We start from the raw sequence: 18932 nt of genomic DNA, 5'->3' as shown, positions 1-18932 counted from the left end.
GGACTTTGAAATGTAATCTTTAATCTTGGATAAAGTCCACTTGTAATTCATTTGGAAACTTGGAAATGTTTATGTAAAAGAACATCATTTGTAATGCTTAAACTTCTTTTAGAACTTGAATGAAATTGCATGAAACTTTAATATTCCTTGAATGAATTTCAAATGCAATTTCTATGTCTTGAATCAATTCTTGAATTCCTTCGAATGATTCTTTTTCAAAAGGAAATGGTAAGAAGCCTTGAGTTTCAAGTCTTGAATATGTTCACTTGTACCACGAATTTAGAAATGATTTTGAAATAAAATCCTTGGATTCATGACCTTGAACAATACTTGAAACAATCTTTCAAAATGGACTAAAAATATTTCTTGCAATTTTGATGAAATTCCCATGAATGACCAAATAATCCGTATGAATCAAATCATCACCATGAGCAATCCACGTGCCCAAAAACCATGAAATAAGTCCTAAACAAGACTCTTAAATCAAACCAATGGCAATGGCGCCTTTAAATGAAAACTTCCATGAACATGAAATTTTCATTCAAAGAATGAGTGAATGAATGAAATCTTGATCATGGCTTCCAAACCGATCAAGAAACATTTTTGATATTGACATCAATGATGTGACATCTCAGGGGGGTCAAAAATTAGGGTATGACACCCCCCGATGCAAATTGCTCGGACGAACAGGTTTTAAGTGAATAAACAAGTCAAAGACTCGACGCCATCTATGATGAGGAATCTTTGGGATTCGAAAAAGACCCAATGGCGCCAAATGTGAAGATTTTGGCTCAAGACCCACTTGAAGAAGTAGATCTTGGAGACGGAAGTTTAAAGAGGGTCACATATATCAGCGCAAAGTTGGAACCAGATTTAAAAACGAAGGTTATTGCGTTACTAAAAGAGAATAAATATTGTTTTGCTTGGGACTATGATGAGATGCCTGGTTTGGAAACAGAGTTGGTCAAATTGAGATTGCCAATAAAAGAAGGGAAGAAGCCCATCAAGCAAACTCCAAGAAGATTCGCACCAGAAATTCTCTCGAAGATTAAAATAGAAGTCGAAAGGCTTCTTCGTTGCAAATTCATTAGGACTACAAGGTATGTCGAATGGATTGCCAATATAGTACATGTTATAAAAAAGAATGGTTCTTCAAGGGTATGTATAGCTTTTCGTGATTTAAATGCAGCAACCCTTAAAGATGAATATCATATGCTTGTGGCAGAGATGTTAGTAGACTCAGCTGCATGCTTCGAATATCTAATTATGTTAGATGGATATTCTGAATATAACCAAATCTTCATTGCAGAAGAGGATGTGTCCAAGACAACTTTTCGATGTCCTAGGGAAATAGGCACCTATGAATGGGTAGTTATGCCTTTTGGTTTGAAAAATGCTGGGGAAACTTATCAAAGAGCAATGAATTCTATATTTCATGATTTTATAGAAACTTTTATGCAGGTATACATAGATGACATTGTCATAAAATCTGCTTCAGATGACAGTCATCTCAATCATCTTCGCCAATCATTCGAAAGAATGAGGAAACATGGCTTGAAGATGAACCCCCTTAAATGTGCTTTCTTTGTGCAGACTGGAGATTTCTTGGGCTTTGTGGTCCATAAGAAGGGGATAGAAATTAATCAAAATAAAACGAAGCCCATAATAGAAACAAAATCACCATCCACAAAGAAGGAGTTACAATCACTATTGGGGAAGATAAAATTCTTGAGGAGATTCATCTCTAACTTAAGTGGGCGAACACAAGCCTTTTCCCCTTACTCCGTCTGAAGCAAGGAAGATTTGAATGGAGTTTCGAGCATCAAGAAGCTTTCGACAAAATAAAGCAATACCTGATGCATCCACCTATTCTATTACCTCCAAATGGGAAGAAACATATGAGGCTTTATATATCAGCCTCTGATACTACCATAGGTAGCATGTTGTCTTAAGAGGATGAAAATGGCATCGAAAGAGCCATTCACTACTTAAGTAGAGTACTTAATGATGCAGAGACTAGGTATACTGCTATAGAAAAAATCTGCCTTTGTTTATATTTCTCTTGTATAAAACTCAAGTATTATATAAAACCAGTTTATGTGTCATCTCATTTTGATGATATTAAACATATGTTATCTAAACCAATATTGCACAGTCGAATTGGTAAATGGGCTTTAGACCTTACTGAAAACTCTTTAACCTTTTTCCCCTTAAGGCAATGAAAGGACAAATCGTATCAGACTTTATTGTAGATCACGCAGTGGTCGAAAACCCTCAATAATATGTTGAAATAAACCCATGGAAGTTATTCTTCGATGGTTCAACACACAAAGAGGGGAGTGGAGTTGGAGTACTCATAATTTCTCCTGAAGTAATTCCAACAAAGCTCAAGTACAAAATCGAAGGCCCTCTATGCTCCAACAATGAAGCAGAATATGAAGCATTGCTTGCAGGACTTGAAGCCTTGTTGGAATTGGGGGCAAACAGAGTCGAGATTAAGGAGATTCTGAATTAGTAATAAAGCAGCTGACGAAAGAATACAAATGTATAAAGGAGAACTTGATCATGTACTTTGTTATGACGAATAGGCTGCTCAAAAAATTTGAATATGTAGATTTGAAACATGTCCCCAGGATAAAGAATCAAGAAGCAAATGACTTGGCACAACTAGCTTCGGGGTATAAAGTGTCGAAGGAAAAGCTGGAAGAATTAATCGAAGTACTAAACATAGACTCTTTGGCAGATATAGATTGGAGAAGCCCGATTGTTAACTACTTGAAGGATCCTTTGACGGATACAAAGAGAAAAGTGAAATACAGAGTCTTGTCATATTTCTTGATGGGAAATGAATTGTTTAAGAAAACTCCTGAGGGAGTTTTGTTAAAATGCCTCGGCGAAACAGAAGCTTATTTAGCACTGTCTAACGTACATAGTGGAGCGTGTGGAGCCCATCAAGCTGCGCATAAGATGAAATGGTTGTTGTTTCATTATGGAATGTATTGGCATACTATGTTAAAAGGTTGTTTAGATTTCGCCAAGGGTTGTCAAGACTATAAGGTACATGCAAGTATCCAACATTCTCCTGCTAATGAATTAAGTTTAATCATCAAGTCATGGCCTTTCAGAGGTTGGGCATTGGATCCAATTGGAGAAATTCGACCCACTTCATCTAAGGGTCAAAGATATATCTTGGTAGGGATAGATTATTTTACCAAATGGGTCGAAGAAATACCACTAGCCAACATAGACCAAGAAGTTGTGATTGAATTCATTCAAAAACACATATTATATAGATTTGGACTCCCAGAAAGTATAACCACAGATCAAGGATCGGTGTTCACTGGTCGAAAGATGCAGGAATTTGCAAAAGAAATGGGGTTCAAATTACTCACCTCCACACCTTATTATGCTCAAGAAAATAGACAAGTCGAAGCAGCTAATAAAGTGATAATAGGTTTGATGAAGAAACATGTAGGAAAGAAACCTAAGAGTTGGCATAAAACTTTAGATCAGGAACTTTGGGCTTGTCAAACATCACCCAAGGAAGCAACCAACACTACACTGTTTAAACTCACGTTTGGACATGATGCAGTGTTACCAGTCGAAATCTATCTGCAGTCAGTCAGAATTCAGAAGCAAGAAGAGATTTCCCCAAACATATACTGGGAAATGATGATGAATGAGTTGGTAGATCTAGATGAAGAAAGGTTCGGAGCATTGGAGATGATAAAGAGACAAAAAGAAAGAGTAGCAAAAGCATATAACAAGAAGGTGAAAGGTAAAATTTTTGTTATTAATGATTTAGTTTGGAAAGTCATTTTGCCTATGGATCGAAAGAATCAAGCCTTAGGTAAATGGTCTCCATATTGGGAAGGCCCTTTTCGAATTTTAAAAGTATTTTCAAATAATGCTTATGAAATAGAAGAGCTAGCAAAGGATCGCAGGATCCTAAAAGTAAACGAGAAATATCTGAAAAGAGATAAGCCATTTATGCAGGAGGTCAAGATTGCAAGAACGTAGCAAATAAAGAACTAACGTCGCAGCTAAAATGGTGAATACTTCGCCAAGATGGCTTTATTTTTAAACAAAATTGCAATATAGAGTGAAAAATAAGAAAGGTTAAAAGATGTTCAAGTCAACATGTAGATCATAAAAGAGATGTTCATTAATAAATAGTGGCTGATATAGTTAAGTCTAGATCACAAAAGTGGCTGATATAGTAAAGCCCAAATTACATTAGAACATCACAAAAGATAGTAAAATAAAAATTCTTCAAGTTATCTTCAGTTAACTTGAAGATGCGATTCCTCTAGGCTTAGCGAGGGGCAACTCTCAGCCTCAAAGGCATCAAAAAACCCTGTTACACGCAGTCTTCTAGCTACACCCAGTCTAACAAAGAGATGGGACAAGAGTCGTCCATAAGGAAGACAAAAGGGCTTGCCGTGACGAGAGATTAAGATCGCTTCTACGAGATGTTTGAAGATAGTAAGAGGAATGTTGACTTTCATCTTAAGCAAAAAGCAGTACATAAACTGGATGTCCCACATCAATATGTTCTGCTGGTTCTCTTTTTGTGGGAGAAAATTCCCCACAAGAAGTTGGTGCCCGATCCTGCCCAACAAGGCAGAGAAAGCATGAACAGGACCGGTGAAGATGCTCCTTAAAATGTCAGAAGTAGTTTTGCTTTAGGAATCTTAACAAAGAACCCCAGTGTTCTCATACTTCATAACTCTTGAAATGAGTTTTGCAGAGATAGTTATAGGAGAACCAGAGACCTTGGAGCAGATGATAGTCTTTCCCTCTCGGTCCATTTGAATAGACGCATGCATCTAAAAATCCGCAAACATGTTAGGATACACTGGACCATCTAAGATGGTAAGGTAGTGTTCCAAGTTTTGGGTGGCAAACATGCCCTGAAGATCGACGCCATGTTTGTCAAACTCTTCAGATGACGGGTTAAACTCTTTGTGGATGGAAGAGATAATGTCGTTGTGAGAAAGAGACATTGTTGGCACAAAAGAGAAATGAAGAATATGAGAGAAAATGAAGAGATATTGAAAGGGTGTGAAACAATAACGAAGGTTGGAAGAGTTTATATAGGAGTAACTCACAATGAAGTTGGTTACGTTATGTATCATTAGTAGGCCACGTGTTGGTCCCCTGTGGGAAAATATATAATCCGCCGTTTACTAGCCTTGGAAGTTGAAGCGCAATCACTCCATAACTGACATGCGCACGTCTTAATGAGACGTTTTGGGAAAAGGTGAGTCATAATTAACTGGCAATTATGACCTATAGGATAATGGAACGTCAAATCAAAACGAAATGGCTGCAAGGAATGCCTATATTGCGTGTGCGTTGTATCGAGGCAATTATTATGGCTAAAAAGGTGAATATATATTAAAAATATGAGATTTTCCAAGAAAATAATATTGGTAATATTGCATGCCAAAAGTAGTCGAGAAACGGAGATGTCCATTAATATATTCGATTACAAAAGAGTCAGCAGATAGAAAATACTCTAAAGATTATTACAACTGATTAATGACTAAAGTCATCAGGAAGATTATTCTTCATATGAGAATATTGAGAAGCTAGTATGGACAAACGTCGCTCAATCATAGCTTGCTGATTCATCAATTCTTTGATCTCTAGCTCCAATTTTTGGGCCATTTCGATGTGTCGAATGCCCATTTGGACTACTTCGTCAATTTTTTTTCGATTTAGCTTCCGGATCTCATCTCGACGGTCCTTTGCAACCTTTACTTTCCCTTGAAGAAGTTCAATCTCATCCTCCTAGGATTTGATATCTGCCTCACATGTTTCATACTCTTGTTAATACTTCGAATGCTCAAGCTCCAGAGTTTCAACTTTGACAGAATATTCACCAGCAGCTTTCCATGAAGAGGTTTGCGTAGCTACTTTCGTACTTAACTTTTGATTGACCTCTTGTTTTCGAAGATTATTTGATTGAAGTTGGTCAAGTAAGAAACCTAGTGAGACAATCACCTGTGAAACCTCCTCAGAAACATCGAGCAGATCCACTTTCTTTAGAAGAGTCTTTAGTCCAAAACAGGTGGTAGCATCTTTTCCCAATACTTCGACCAGGTCACCGTCAAAGAATTTTTCCTTTATTTTGTGAAGGAGACTTTGGCTATTAGGTTCTACATTGTTATCCACAAAAGTGGCCGAAGAGGCTCCATCTTTGATAGGCAAACCACCATTTGCATTCATCATGGCTTTGATGAAGCTCACAGGATTGGTAGTTTTGAGACGCTCTAATTCAGTTGAAGAGAGTGTTGGAGGGGCATTGGTCGAAACAGTCGCGTGAGCAATGATCTTCCCAAAGGGTTGATTCTCTATTTTTTCTGGTTGAAGTTGGCTGGAAGCTTCGTCCCTAGTTTCATTCTCAGGGTTAGTTTCCTCACTCCTCATAGACTGTTCGATTTCTTCATCAGTGTTAGATAGATGGGGGTTGTCTTCAATCTCAATGTTTTGATTAATGATTGGAGATGAATCATTCAAGCGAGTACCTTCAGTGTGTTTAGTGGAAGAAACGTTTGTGGAAGGTTCATCATCTTCGATAACTGGAGAAAGAGCTGGTGAATTTCGTTGTTGAATAGCTTCCATAAGAGTTATTGTACATCAAAACGAGATTTATTGAAAGAAAAATACTAGTAACTAAAAGGGACATAAGAGTATACCTTGAAAATTTTCAGTATCAGTGGAAGGATCTGATGTCTTGAGATATGAAGTGGCAGTAACTCAAGTTAAAGGTTAGGATGGAACCTACAGTCAGGTGATAAAATATCAGATTTTTTACCTTTGCCAGAATATTATTTGGGCTCGAATTGTTTTGTCGACATGTTGGTTCCAGCTATCTTTTGAGGCTATTCATCAGAAGAAATTTTGTCACTCGAAGACGTAGGCTTCAAAGTCCATGATCCCTTTCCTTTAACTGGGGAAACGGTGATCTTCTGTCTTTTCTTCATTGCCAGTTTGGTGTGAGGGGAGGCCCATCTTCGTCATCTAAGGCAATAGTGACGCTTGCAGTCGAAGCTTTCTGTTTGGTAGTCGTTGAAGGCTTTGTATTCTGGAAATAGTCATGTCAGAAATCTAAATAACACTAGAGCAAAGCATAAATTAGAAGGCGAAAGTACTTACCACATGTTTTTTACCAGTATCGGTGGAATCTTCTCCACTTGCTTTCTTGCCTTTCAAAGCTGCAGCAGCTTTACAAGCGTTAGCAGCAACATCCTTGATAACTCTTTTTCGGCCAAGAGCTATAATCAAAACAAAACAAGTTAGTATAAAGATAAAAAGAAGAAATGCCAATTGAAAGGTTATTCAGTTCAAAACCTTCAGGTATTGGAGTCAGAACACTAATGTGTTCGAGACTTATGTGAAGATGTCCTTTGAAATTATCCAAGGTATGATTTGTCAAAACCACTCGTTCAGCATATTTTTTGGATTGTTCACGAAGAATTTTGGGGACCACGCACAAACCATTATGGGAAAGGAGGGCTTAGAACCACACCAAAGTCATCACTAGGTAGTGGAGGAAATTTGGGAGGATATAGTTTGAAAGCCACTTCATAACGTTATTCAGGACGAACATACGTGGGCAGTTTCAACTTATCCAGTTTATTAGAGAACTTCTCGCGTAAAGTAATTGCAGCTTCATGAATGGTCTGACTAAGAGCATTGGGCCTATAGATAGTTTCAAAGAATTTTTGGAAAGCTTGGATTTCTTTAATGTGCATCGAAATAAATTTTTGAAAGCGCTCCTACACGGCAGCAAAAGCCTCTGTTAGTTCGTGTGAAACACCAGCAACGTCGAAGATCTGATTGTCATAGTATTCTGCCCACCACTGATGAAACTCTATAGTGGAATAGAATGTATGTTCGAAAGAGATAGGAGTGAGGGTTGTAACGCGAACATATCTAGCGATCTTGGATGCAAAGTTTTCCTCAGTAGAATGCATGGTATGCAAACACATATGGCTCTTCTTGTCATACATACACTTGGGTTTAAGTTGGACAATCCCAAATTGTCTCAACACTAGATTAGTTTGGTAGCTGAGAAGGCAATAATGGCTCTTTGTCATCCGCAATTGATAATATAACATCATAGGAGTTAAGAAATCTTCCCAAATAGTCATCGATTCATCTTGTTGATCCAAGGAAGGAGCGGGAAACTTTCATGTGAACCATTCAGGACCTACTTCCCTATTTACGAATGGAGCCATCGAGGGACTGAAATTGTAGCGCTTAGCAAACATCATGATATATGCTCGAAATGCTTCAGGCAGTTTACCTCCTTCTTCTAGGGGAGTTAAGTAAGCAAGTTTTGTTCCTTTGACTGTTCGGTTATGAATAGTTGTGTCTTCTTCGTCAACTATACCTTTCTTTGGGAGAAAAGCTTCAAAGGTGGCGTTAAGCCATAGTTGCAATAACCAAAAAGGCCCCGCGAAAAGTAAGGAAGACCCAGTTTCGTATGCTTTTAAGAAGTCTACGGATTCACCAAGACTTTCGTAGAGATATCCCAGAATCAGTTAGCTCAGATTCAATTTCTTCCCAACATTAAGTTGATTGGCCATACAGAGATATCTCTTAGATACTTGAAGAGACCTTGAACAGAAGACGCATCTCGAGAGCCAGAGCGCTAAGAACACAATATGTTCTTCGTCCGAGACTTCATTGTTCGTTTTATCATGGTGTTTCATAGTAAACACAGTGTAGGTGGCTTTAATATCACCAAACTTTACGGTATCAATATCCATATAGTTGGGTCGAAATCTTCCCCTGTTGGTCGAAGCCCTGTGATAGCAGTTATGTCGAAGAGAGTTGGGGTAACCATCCCACATGGGAGATGGTAGGTATTGTGGGAAGCATCCCAGAAATACATGGACGCTACCAACATGGTTTGGTTGTACTCTAAACCAATTTTCGATAATTGGATCAAATCATAAATCCCTAATTCTTTCCAAAATGAGGCTTTTTTGGCTTCAACTTTAGCCAACCAAGCATAATATAGCTCAGGATCTTTTTCTAAGGGAATTGCCCTAAAGACCCTAAGGATGTTGGTCATGTATTCTAACCTAATTGTTTCTGGGACTACAGAAGCTTTAGTGGAAGAACCTTCAGCGGCAGTGTTTTTAGCAAATAGTGGTTTACCCTCATCATCTATCTTATTTCTACTAACTAAAGGCCTAGTCTTATAGTAAGCAGGAAAGAATTTATTTTGAAGATGAGTGTCACAACCAAGTAAAGGACCCATGAAAACATGAGTTTTTCCAGAAAGCGTGAAAGGGATAATTACCTGAGAAGCGTAAATAGCGCGAGTTTCCTCCAGATTTGGTTCTAGAATGTATTGTTGATTTCACACTTGTGAAGGACGTTGAAGTTGATGAACAGGTTGAGAAGCGTTCACTGTTTGCATCGTTTGGTTTTGATCGGTGGAGGAAGCCATGAATGAATTTCTTCAAAAGATAAAGAGATGGTGAAAAAAGGGTTTGTTTCTGAGTTTGAAGATGAACGGAGGAAACGATGGTGAGTAAAAAAGAAGGTATTGCAAACACTGAGACCCTTTATTTAAAGGTTTAGTAAAAACCCCTTCAATTTTCTATTCCATTTAGTTAATTGAGTTAACAAGATACGCGTCAGCAGCTGATTTATCCATCTGACGGTCCAACAGTTATTAGCATTACTCCTAGTACCTAGGAGCAATGATCACAAGTAATGTTAAGATGTGGGAATGCACGTCCTGAAATGACGTTTTTGGAAATGACAAGACGTTCTTGAAAGAAAGGTCATAAATGATTATGGTGTTATTCAGAATCTTGGAACTCAAAAAGTATTGAGGAAATCGAAATCTCGAAGTATCAAGAAATGCCCATTTTTATGTATCTTTCGAAATAGGCATTTATTGGGGGCAATTTGTTAGCTGGAGATTTTGACTATTATTTATATTCTTCGAAGATATAAGTCTCGGAGGAAGAATGGCTTTAAAATGGCTATTTTTGAGATTGTTATATATCACGAAGGTTTCTAAATCGAAGCTGAATTGGAATAGGTGACCTTCGAAACCTTAAGTGGCCTTCGAAACATAAAAGTCGAGGAAACTTAGGATATTTTGATATATTCTCATGAAGGACTCGTTGCTACGAGTCGAAGAAGGTTCGAGTGGGAAGATTTGAATTTCAAAAAGTTTCGTTTGAATCAAGGAGGACATGTAGAGCCCCAAGAATTCGAACCGCATGCAAGCGAGCAACGTGGCATTTCGTTAGAGTAGGACCGTTAGGGTCGAATTAGTATAAATAAGGGTCTTAGTGGTAGGATCCAAGTGTGTTCATTTTGTAAAAATCAGTCACAAATCACTCAAGTATCAAGCGTTAGACAAAGAGTTTTCGTTGAGAAATGTACGTGTAACACCATTATCTTTTATATATTTGTCTCTCCTTTACAAGAACAAAGTATTTTAACATTCCTTTATTTTCTCGTCGAATCTTTTACATTTACAGTTTAAACTCCTTTGCATTTATGTTCGAAGTCATTTATGTTTATTGTCTAACCAATTTCAATTTACTCTTTACAATTTATTTCGTTGCATTTTGTCTAGTTTTACTTTACAGTCATTCATAGATTAGGATCATCTTGTTAAACAAAACCAAAACTCTGAATGTATGAATCAAATCATCATAAAAGATAACTTTTCGACACATGTCCTAGGATCAATCTAGTCGATCCTGCGAGTAACCAAAGTATATTCATAGTTTGGAAGACTAGCGGTTGTTTATCGGAAATCACCATAAACAGATTCATCATACATTTCGTGTAAGTTGCCTCTTCTGTAACTTCTGATGCATGACTTCACTATTTCTTCTTTTATACTTTCATGCTCAGTTTCTCCTTTCAGATTTTCTCCTAAGATATTTCTTGTTCTTCACTCTGTAGATGTATCCTGGATACATACTTTGATGCTCACTCTGGATGCATACTCAGATGCATACATGGACACATACCTTCAAGTCTGAAGTTTGATATATTTATAGAGCTTGGTATGTTACCGTTGGAATCTAGTCGTTGAGATTTTTTAGAATGTTGCTTTGAATGCTTCGTCTAGATTGAGCCTTTTGAGACATGTGTTGTTCTTGGCAGAAACTTATCCTCAACATGATGATTACAGTTGATGGTGTGCTTCTTTGGTTAAGCTTTTCTTTCCAACGCGCTACATGTGGCTTGCTTCTTCAATCAACCTTGGGAGTTGTTCCATTTAATGTTGCAACCGTTTTGCTTATGATGATGTTTCTAACGTATTCCCATTTGATTTTAAGCTTTGTATTTTATTCAATTTGTATGCTGAGTTGTAGATTCTTAATTGGTTCATGAGTGACTCTTTTGTTGTTTGCGTTTTGTATGTCACTGCGTTGCTCTATCAGAACTTCTGTTCATGTAATCTTCTTACTGTAATGGATCTTAATGTATATTGCTGTTAAACTCTTTGAAGATTGTCTTGTTGAATTCTAGCTTCTTGTGATAATGTTGTTGTTGCATATTCTTCTGATGGTCTTGTTCTTCATTGTTTCTTCTTTACTTCTGATTTGCTGATCTTGGCTTGTTTGACGTATTCTTAATCAGATGTAGTCGTTGTACTCTTTTTTTGATGAATCCTGTATAAGACTTATAGCATAGTATCTGCACACTAAATGAAACCATTAGTAATAAAATTGTTACTCACAAAATATATGTTTGCTATCATCAAAACCAGATTCTGAACATAGATTCTCAATCTTGTTCTAACAATTTCAAGTTTCAATCGTTTCTAATATACATTTGCCTTTGTGTCAGCAACTGAAGGAGTGTCAATAACCTCTTCAGCCATAAGAGCAGATTCTAGAATGACACCAGATCCTTCACCAGAAACACCATTACAGACACAACATTCAATAAGAAATTGAAAAATCTAACTTAAAACAATTGCATATAGTTAGGGGTGGCAAAACGGGTTCGGCCCGCCGGGTCGGCCCATTTGACCCGCTATTTTTGGCGGGTTGGGCCAAGGTTTTCGACTCGGTATCTTAAGTTGGCCCGCCCCCGCCTAACCCACCTAAAAACGGGGCGGGGCGGGTTTTACCCGCGGGCTTCTAGTTAAGCGTTTTTTATTTAAAATATAAATACTACAATCAAATTGAGAGCCCAATTCACCATTTTTTTCTAAAAAAATTATTATTATATTTTGACATCCTTTTAAAATTAGGTTTTTCCATAATAGGTTTCCCAGTTGTTTCATCTACCGCATTGTGCCCGTGTCTGCCACATTATTCCACCGTCATTTTATTTGATCATCCAAACTACTGCTTTTATTGTATTTTTCTTTCTCTAAAAAAACACGTTTCAGGTAATTTTCAAGACAATCTTTTTATTTCAATAGCCCAAATATTTTTTGTTTCATCGTAAACGTAGGTACAAAATTTCCATGTTGCCTTTGTTTTAGTTGAATGTAGTGGGGCTTTTGTTTTTATTGGAAATCGTATTGTGTTCCGGCAGAGCATAAAAATTGGATAGATATTGTGGTCTTTTTCTCTACAAATGTTAACTACTATATTACTATTATTTAATCCTATAAATTTTACATCAAAAAGAACCTTCATGTGTGCAACTGGGATATATTTTATGATTAGTGGTATACTGACACTGTATTATTTAATCTTGTTTAGAAATTTCATATCAAAATAACTTTGTCATGTATAATTTGAATATATATCACGGTTTTTCACTACTCTTCAAATGTAAACACAAGTTTTTTATGGAAATGAATATTTGCTAGGATGAGTGGATGAAATATATTATCTTTAAAAATATAAAATTACTCATGAGTGGATATATATTATTATAACTTGATGAAGATTAAATATGTAGTATTTTATAAAATATTATTTATGTTTTTCAATGTTATCTTTATGTTTTTCTTTATTAAACCACTTGAAGATTTTTTCATGTTGTCATAGGTGAAAACTTTAAATGGATTCACAAACGGTTGAAGCTGCAGCTGCTGTGGTAAATTTGGAGCATGTTAATGAAAATGTTGAATGTGATGACGAAACACCTGAAACTAAGAGGATCAAAACTACTACGGCTGATTGTTGGAAATTTTTCACTAAAATTGGCCCTGGTGTTGATGGCGTTAATAGAGCAAAGTGCAATGGTTGTGGAAAGGTGTTTAGGGCAGGCGGTAAGAATCATGGAACCACGACACTAAATCGTCATATGAATAAATGCCCAAAAATCAAATATGATGATGTTGGTCAAGTCATGATCGACTAACAAGGTAAACTTAAGACTCTTCCTATAGATAAAAAAGTGTCTAGAGAAATGTGTGTTATGGCCATAATTGTGCATGATTTACCATATAATTTTGTTGAATTTGAATATATAAGGAACTGGCTTAAGTATTTGAACCCTGACTTTGCTGCCATTACTCGAAATACTGCTAAGGCAGATGTAGTGAGTATCCATAAGAGAGAGAAGGAAAATCTTAAGCAAGAATTAGCTAATATTCCTACAAGAGTTTCACTAACCTCTGATTTATGGACATCTTGTACTACAGAGGGTTATATTTGCTTAACAGCTCATTATGTTGATTCTAATTGGAATTTAAAGTGTAGAATTCTCAACTTTTCTCACATGCCTCCCCCTCATAGTGGATCAGAGTTGTCAAAGAAGATTCTTGAATTTGTAAGTGATTGGAGAATAGAAAAGAAGATATTTCCCCTCACATTAGATAATGCTTCAGCTAATGATGTAATGCAAGCTCATTTGAAAAGACAACTTGTCTTGCAAAAATTTTTGCTATGTGATGGAAAGTTCTTTCATGTGCGATGCTCGGCGCATGTTTTAAATCTCATTATGCAAGAGGGGCTGAAAGTTATAGGAGATGCACTGGAAAAGATTAGAGATAGTATCAAGTATGTGAAGGGTTCAGAGGGTAGAATGAAAATTTAAGGAATGCATTGAACTCATTGGTGGTGTTGATACTTCCGCTGGCTTGTCTTTTGATGTTCCAACAAGATGGAACTCAACTTATTTAATGTTAGAAAGTGCTTTGAAGTATCGACGTGTATTTTCAAGTCTTAGCTTTCATGATGATAATTTTAAGGTTGGCCCTTCAGAAGAAAACTGGAAAAGAGGAGAGAAAATATGTGCATTCTTGTTTCCATTTTATGAGACCACAAACTTGATTTCTGGAACAACTTATCCTACTTCTAATTTGTATTTTTTTGCAAATTTGGAAAATTCAGTGTGTTTTGATTGAAAGTATGAAAGATGAAGTCAATGTTATTAAAACAATGGCCGTTAATATGATGTTGAAATTTGAGACGTATTGACATGATTATAGTGTGGTGCTTGCTCTAGGAGTAGTTCTTGACCCAAGGATAAAGCTTTCTACTTTGGAATTTTGTTATTCAAAGATTGATCCACTTACTTCTAAATTTAAAGTGGAAGAAGTTAAGAATAAGTTGTACAATCTCTTTGAGAATTATTCTTCCATTCCTAGTCCATCTACAGGAACTTCCATAAGCACTTCATCTTCTACTACTTCTTCTACCCACAAATTGACTTCCAGTTTGTTTAATGTAAGTAACTTAATTATAGTATATGTATTTTATTTATTTGGATGATATGATAAATTAATATGTGAAGTAGTTAGTTATATTCTTTCGGATTTCATGTTACTATTCTGTGTGGCTATATTTGTTATTTGGTGTGGGCTTGATTTTTAAACTTTGAATAATTTAATAGGCATTAAAAGAACACAATCAACAACTTGAAACTTCAACAGGAAAGTCTCAACTTGATGTTTATTTAGAGGAGCCTAGCTTGGATTCTACCTATCAAAACTATGATGACTTGAATGTTCTTCAATGGTGGAAGGAGAATAGGTATCGGTTTAAAGATTTATCTTTAATGGCTCGGGATTTGTTAGGGATTCCTATCACTACTGTTGCATGTGAATCAACGTTTAGCATTGGTTCTATCATTCTTAACAAGTATAGAAGTCGTTTATTGTCAGAAAATGTGGAGGCTTTAATTTGTACTCGCAATTGGCTTCACGGTTTTAATAGTTCGGGTATATAATCATATTTAATCGTGTTTTTTATTGATTTATTTCTTTAATATGTGGTTTGTTCGACTACATAAATTACATGGTTGTGACTTTCTTCCATTTTATTTTATGTAGTTGTAGTGGGTGATGATGAAGAGAGGGACGGTGGGAGGTTCCAGCCAATTGCTATAACATCAACCGAAGCTTCATCTATTTACGACATAGATGATGATTGATGAAGTGTTTTTCATGGAGATTTTGTGATTTTTTTTTTGCTACTAGTTCTTGGTCGTCTTTGTTTAGCTTGTACTGGTTTGTTATGCTGATTTGTACTTTTGGATGTCTTTAACTAGGGTGTGCTTGTTGGTATTTTATTTATTGTGAGGTTACTTTATAGCATGGTTGAACCAAGTACATTATTTTGGTGTCTTAGTGTGTTGCTTTTTCATTTTTGGTGTTATAGTTATGGTGTTTTGTTTATGTTGAAGAATAAGACATTGACGTTAAGACTTGTTGAAGTTCTATTAAGCGTTGCTAACAAATATCTTTTCTTTTCCTCTTTGATAATGTTAAAAATTTGTGTAAATTATATAGTAAATTAAATTATGGAAAAAGTTTGGCGGGCCGGCCCGCCAACTCGTTAGGAAACGGGGCGGGCTTCACTTTCTAGCTCGTACCTCAAAGTTGGCCCGCCCCGCCCTGCTTTTGGACGGGCTTAAATGGGATGGGCCTAAACGGGCGGGCTGCCTGCTTTGCCACCCCTACATATAGTGAACATGAATAGGTCATTTGAAGCCCCGAGTCTGGATCATTATATAACACCTCATAATATTCTATCAAGGAACATGTTTCTATCGAAATCATTAATCTCGAAATCTTTTTTAATTTTCTCTAAAAACAATTCTAGTTCTACCTTTACATTTCATAAAATCATTGTCAAACCACAATGATAACATCACAAAAATCATTGCATAAATGGGAAGTGGAACTTACAAAATTCTCAACAAAGTTGAATAGACATTGATGGAACTAATGACAAAGGTGAATAAACAGTGATATCATCCTTTGAAGCTTGGTACCTAAAGAGATCAACAATTCATAAGAAACAGAAAAAAAAATCAAAAAATTAAACAAAAATACAATTTTTACATGACCTACCCAGTGATGTAACTGCGCGTAAGAAACCATATAAACTGGCAGACGGAAATCAATAATAAACTGGAGCTGTTATCATAAAGCATCAACTGGAACACGAAAAAGAACATAAATAAGTTCAAGTTCCAAAATAGTTCCAAAATAACTGGAGTTGTTATCATTAAGCATCAAAACAACTTAAGAGTACAACCATAAAATTGGATTTGCATCAAAACAACTTAAGAATACAAATAAAAACAACTTACCAGCTAGTTCTCAAAACATATATATGGATTTGTATAACGCCAAAAAAATGGTTGATTTATGCTATACTCAAACAACTTAGTTTTGGAAGAGTACAACCTTACATATTAATCTGCATAAGAACACACAAAAAACATGAAATACACAATCAAATAATATGTATTTGCTCAAGATTAAGAACAAAAATATGGAGTTGTTAGGGTTTATGTTCTTATTAGATATTGATCCACTGTCGCGCGCGGATCAAAACGAGTTGTTTTTCAAAACCGTAGTACAGCGACAATTTAACTCGAATATCGTCTCAAGGATTCTTAGTTATTACTAACTGAAATCGAATTTGGGGGGGGGGGGGTTTGGTTTGGTTTCGGATTAACAAAAAGCGCTTAAAATAAGTGATTCTAAAAATAAGCTATTTATGAAAAAGTGATTATAAAATTAAGCCAATCTAGTGTTTTCGGTTCCGGCTTATCATAGGTTTCTACCTTACCAATTCCCTAAGCGGCTTCGATCTCTATTCGATTTCAATACCAAATGACAAGCGCAAAAGATATTAAACAGATTGAATTCCTATTCCGAATTAAGCAAACGGATTAATACAATCGCGAATTAAGCAAACACGATATAGAAACGCAATTTAACGATGAAGTGACGTAAACAGCGATTAACAGTTAGGAATACAATCATACGAAATTAATCAAAATATTCCAAGAAATAACAGATTAAGCAAATGCAAGTTCATAGAATATAATTGAAAGAGAAACGAAATTGAATTGATAAAATAAAAACCTCAAAGCATTTGGAATTCGATTACAGTAGATCGACTCTGGATGTTTAGTTCTCCATTCGACTCTGGATGTTACAGTAGATCGACTCTGACCTAAGGGACAATAGCACAACCCGTTTCACAACTGAACCGGGTCAAAAACAAAACCCAGGCCCATTACTAATTGACCTGAAACTTAACTAAAACTAGTGCTGCAACTTCAACGAATATTCTGGCCCTTCTACAGTCCGATTATGACTTCGACTCCAACATAAGAATTGTAGCTCTTTCTCTTAGCTTTCCGTCGATTATTAGAACGCCTCAATCTGACTCCTGGAACTCTAGATATGGTCGTTTCCGTGCAGACTGTTAAAGCTGAAAATTAAATAAGAAAATCTAATAACAATAAAAATAATTTAAAATATAAAAACATTATAAAATACAAAAATAAGACAAGCAAACTATGGAAATGTATAAGTACAACCGTAGAGGAATGTGCATCAAAATGCACTGATCAAATTCCCCCACACTTGAACTTTTGCACTCCGAGCAAAATGAAAAACAAAACCAAGAAAGCACAAATACATCAACGGTTACTCATCCTCAGCTACAAATCTTCTTTGGATAAGTTTGCATCAACAGGTACTAATCTTGCACACTAAGAACATCGTAAGAACACTAACCACAGATATGCAAACATAAGCCTCCTAAATACATAAACCAATTCAAATCATATTATTATATCATAGCCTAACTTACTCATCCTTTTTGCTCTTTTTCATTCAGGTGCAATCACATTAAGCCCGTTATCTCCACACACTTATAGCAGGACGACCGGTTAGTGACTCTGATCCTTTTTTGCACAGGGTTCTGGTACTGACGTGGCATAACCCTTTGCTTACTCAGATGTAGTCGCGGGGGATCGGACCGTAATCCTCCCTACCAAGTTCAGCACCAGAAACCGCTGAACCAACTAACAAAGAGTTTTGAAAACCTTTTTTTGAAGATTACACAACCGTTGGGTTAAGTGACTGGGTGAGGATCACCAAACTTAGAAGGTGTATTACCTTTTTCTTTTCTCTTTTTTTTTCTTTTTCGGAACATTCACTTATATTCATCGGCTTCCCTGCGTAAAGTGTGTGAGAGATGGTGCCGACTGCTGAAATAAACTACTCAAGAGCTGTCAGAGAATGAGAATTTAAGGCTAAAACATAATAAAAAAATTCAAATCGATTTCCATATGCAGGAGACTTACGGTGTTAGAACGATACCGATCTTGTGAATTATTCCCACGTCTCCGCAAACTCGACTCAAATTAGTCTATAGCCTAAAACTTTCAAGAAGATGCATTTTTTTATTGGTTAAAATTAAAACAAATAAAAAAAATTGAAAGAAAACAAAACAAATAAATGATTCTCTCCCCCACACTTAAGACATACATTGTCCTTAATGAAAGAACATTAATATAAATAAGAGTGAGAGAAAGGAAAGAACACACCCGAGTAGTCAAGGAGGATAAGTGATCATATAAGCTGCCTTTCCCAAAGAGAGATCTTCTATATTCTCTTCTTCCAAAGTGGGGCTCTCATGGAGTAGCTTTCAGTAATGCTCATCGTCCTTAAAAAGTGGTTTAGCTCCTTCGCCTTTTATTCCTGGATCAAAGAA

The 18932-nt window shown here is 36.2% G+C and overlaps 1 protein-coding gene across 1 annotated transcript; it reads left to right on the top strand.

Annotated features, from left to right (window-relative positions):
• The first annotated feature begins 765 nt into the window (after positions 1-765).
• Positions 766-5807, top strand: LOC131618895 (uncharacterized). Its single transcript, XM_058890050.1, has 3 exons — positions 766-959; positions 2634-3778; positions 5728-5807. Exons 1-3 carry the CDS (start codon positions 766-768, stop codon positions 5805-5807), a joined length of 1419 nt encoding a protein of 472 aa, XP_058746033.1.
• Positions 5808-18932: the final 13125 nt, after the last annotated feature.

The sequence above is a fragment of the Vicia villosa genome, linkage group LG7 (genome assembly GCF_029867415.1).
Source record: "Vicia villosa cultivar HV-30 ecotype Madison, WI linkage group LG7, Vvil1.0, whole genome shotgun sequence".
Lineage (NCBI taxonomy): Eukaryota > Viridiplantae > Streptophyta > Magnoliopsida > Fabales > Fabaceae > Vicia > Vicia villosa.
This window is presented reverse-complemented; position numbering and strand designations above follow the sequence as displayed.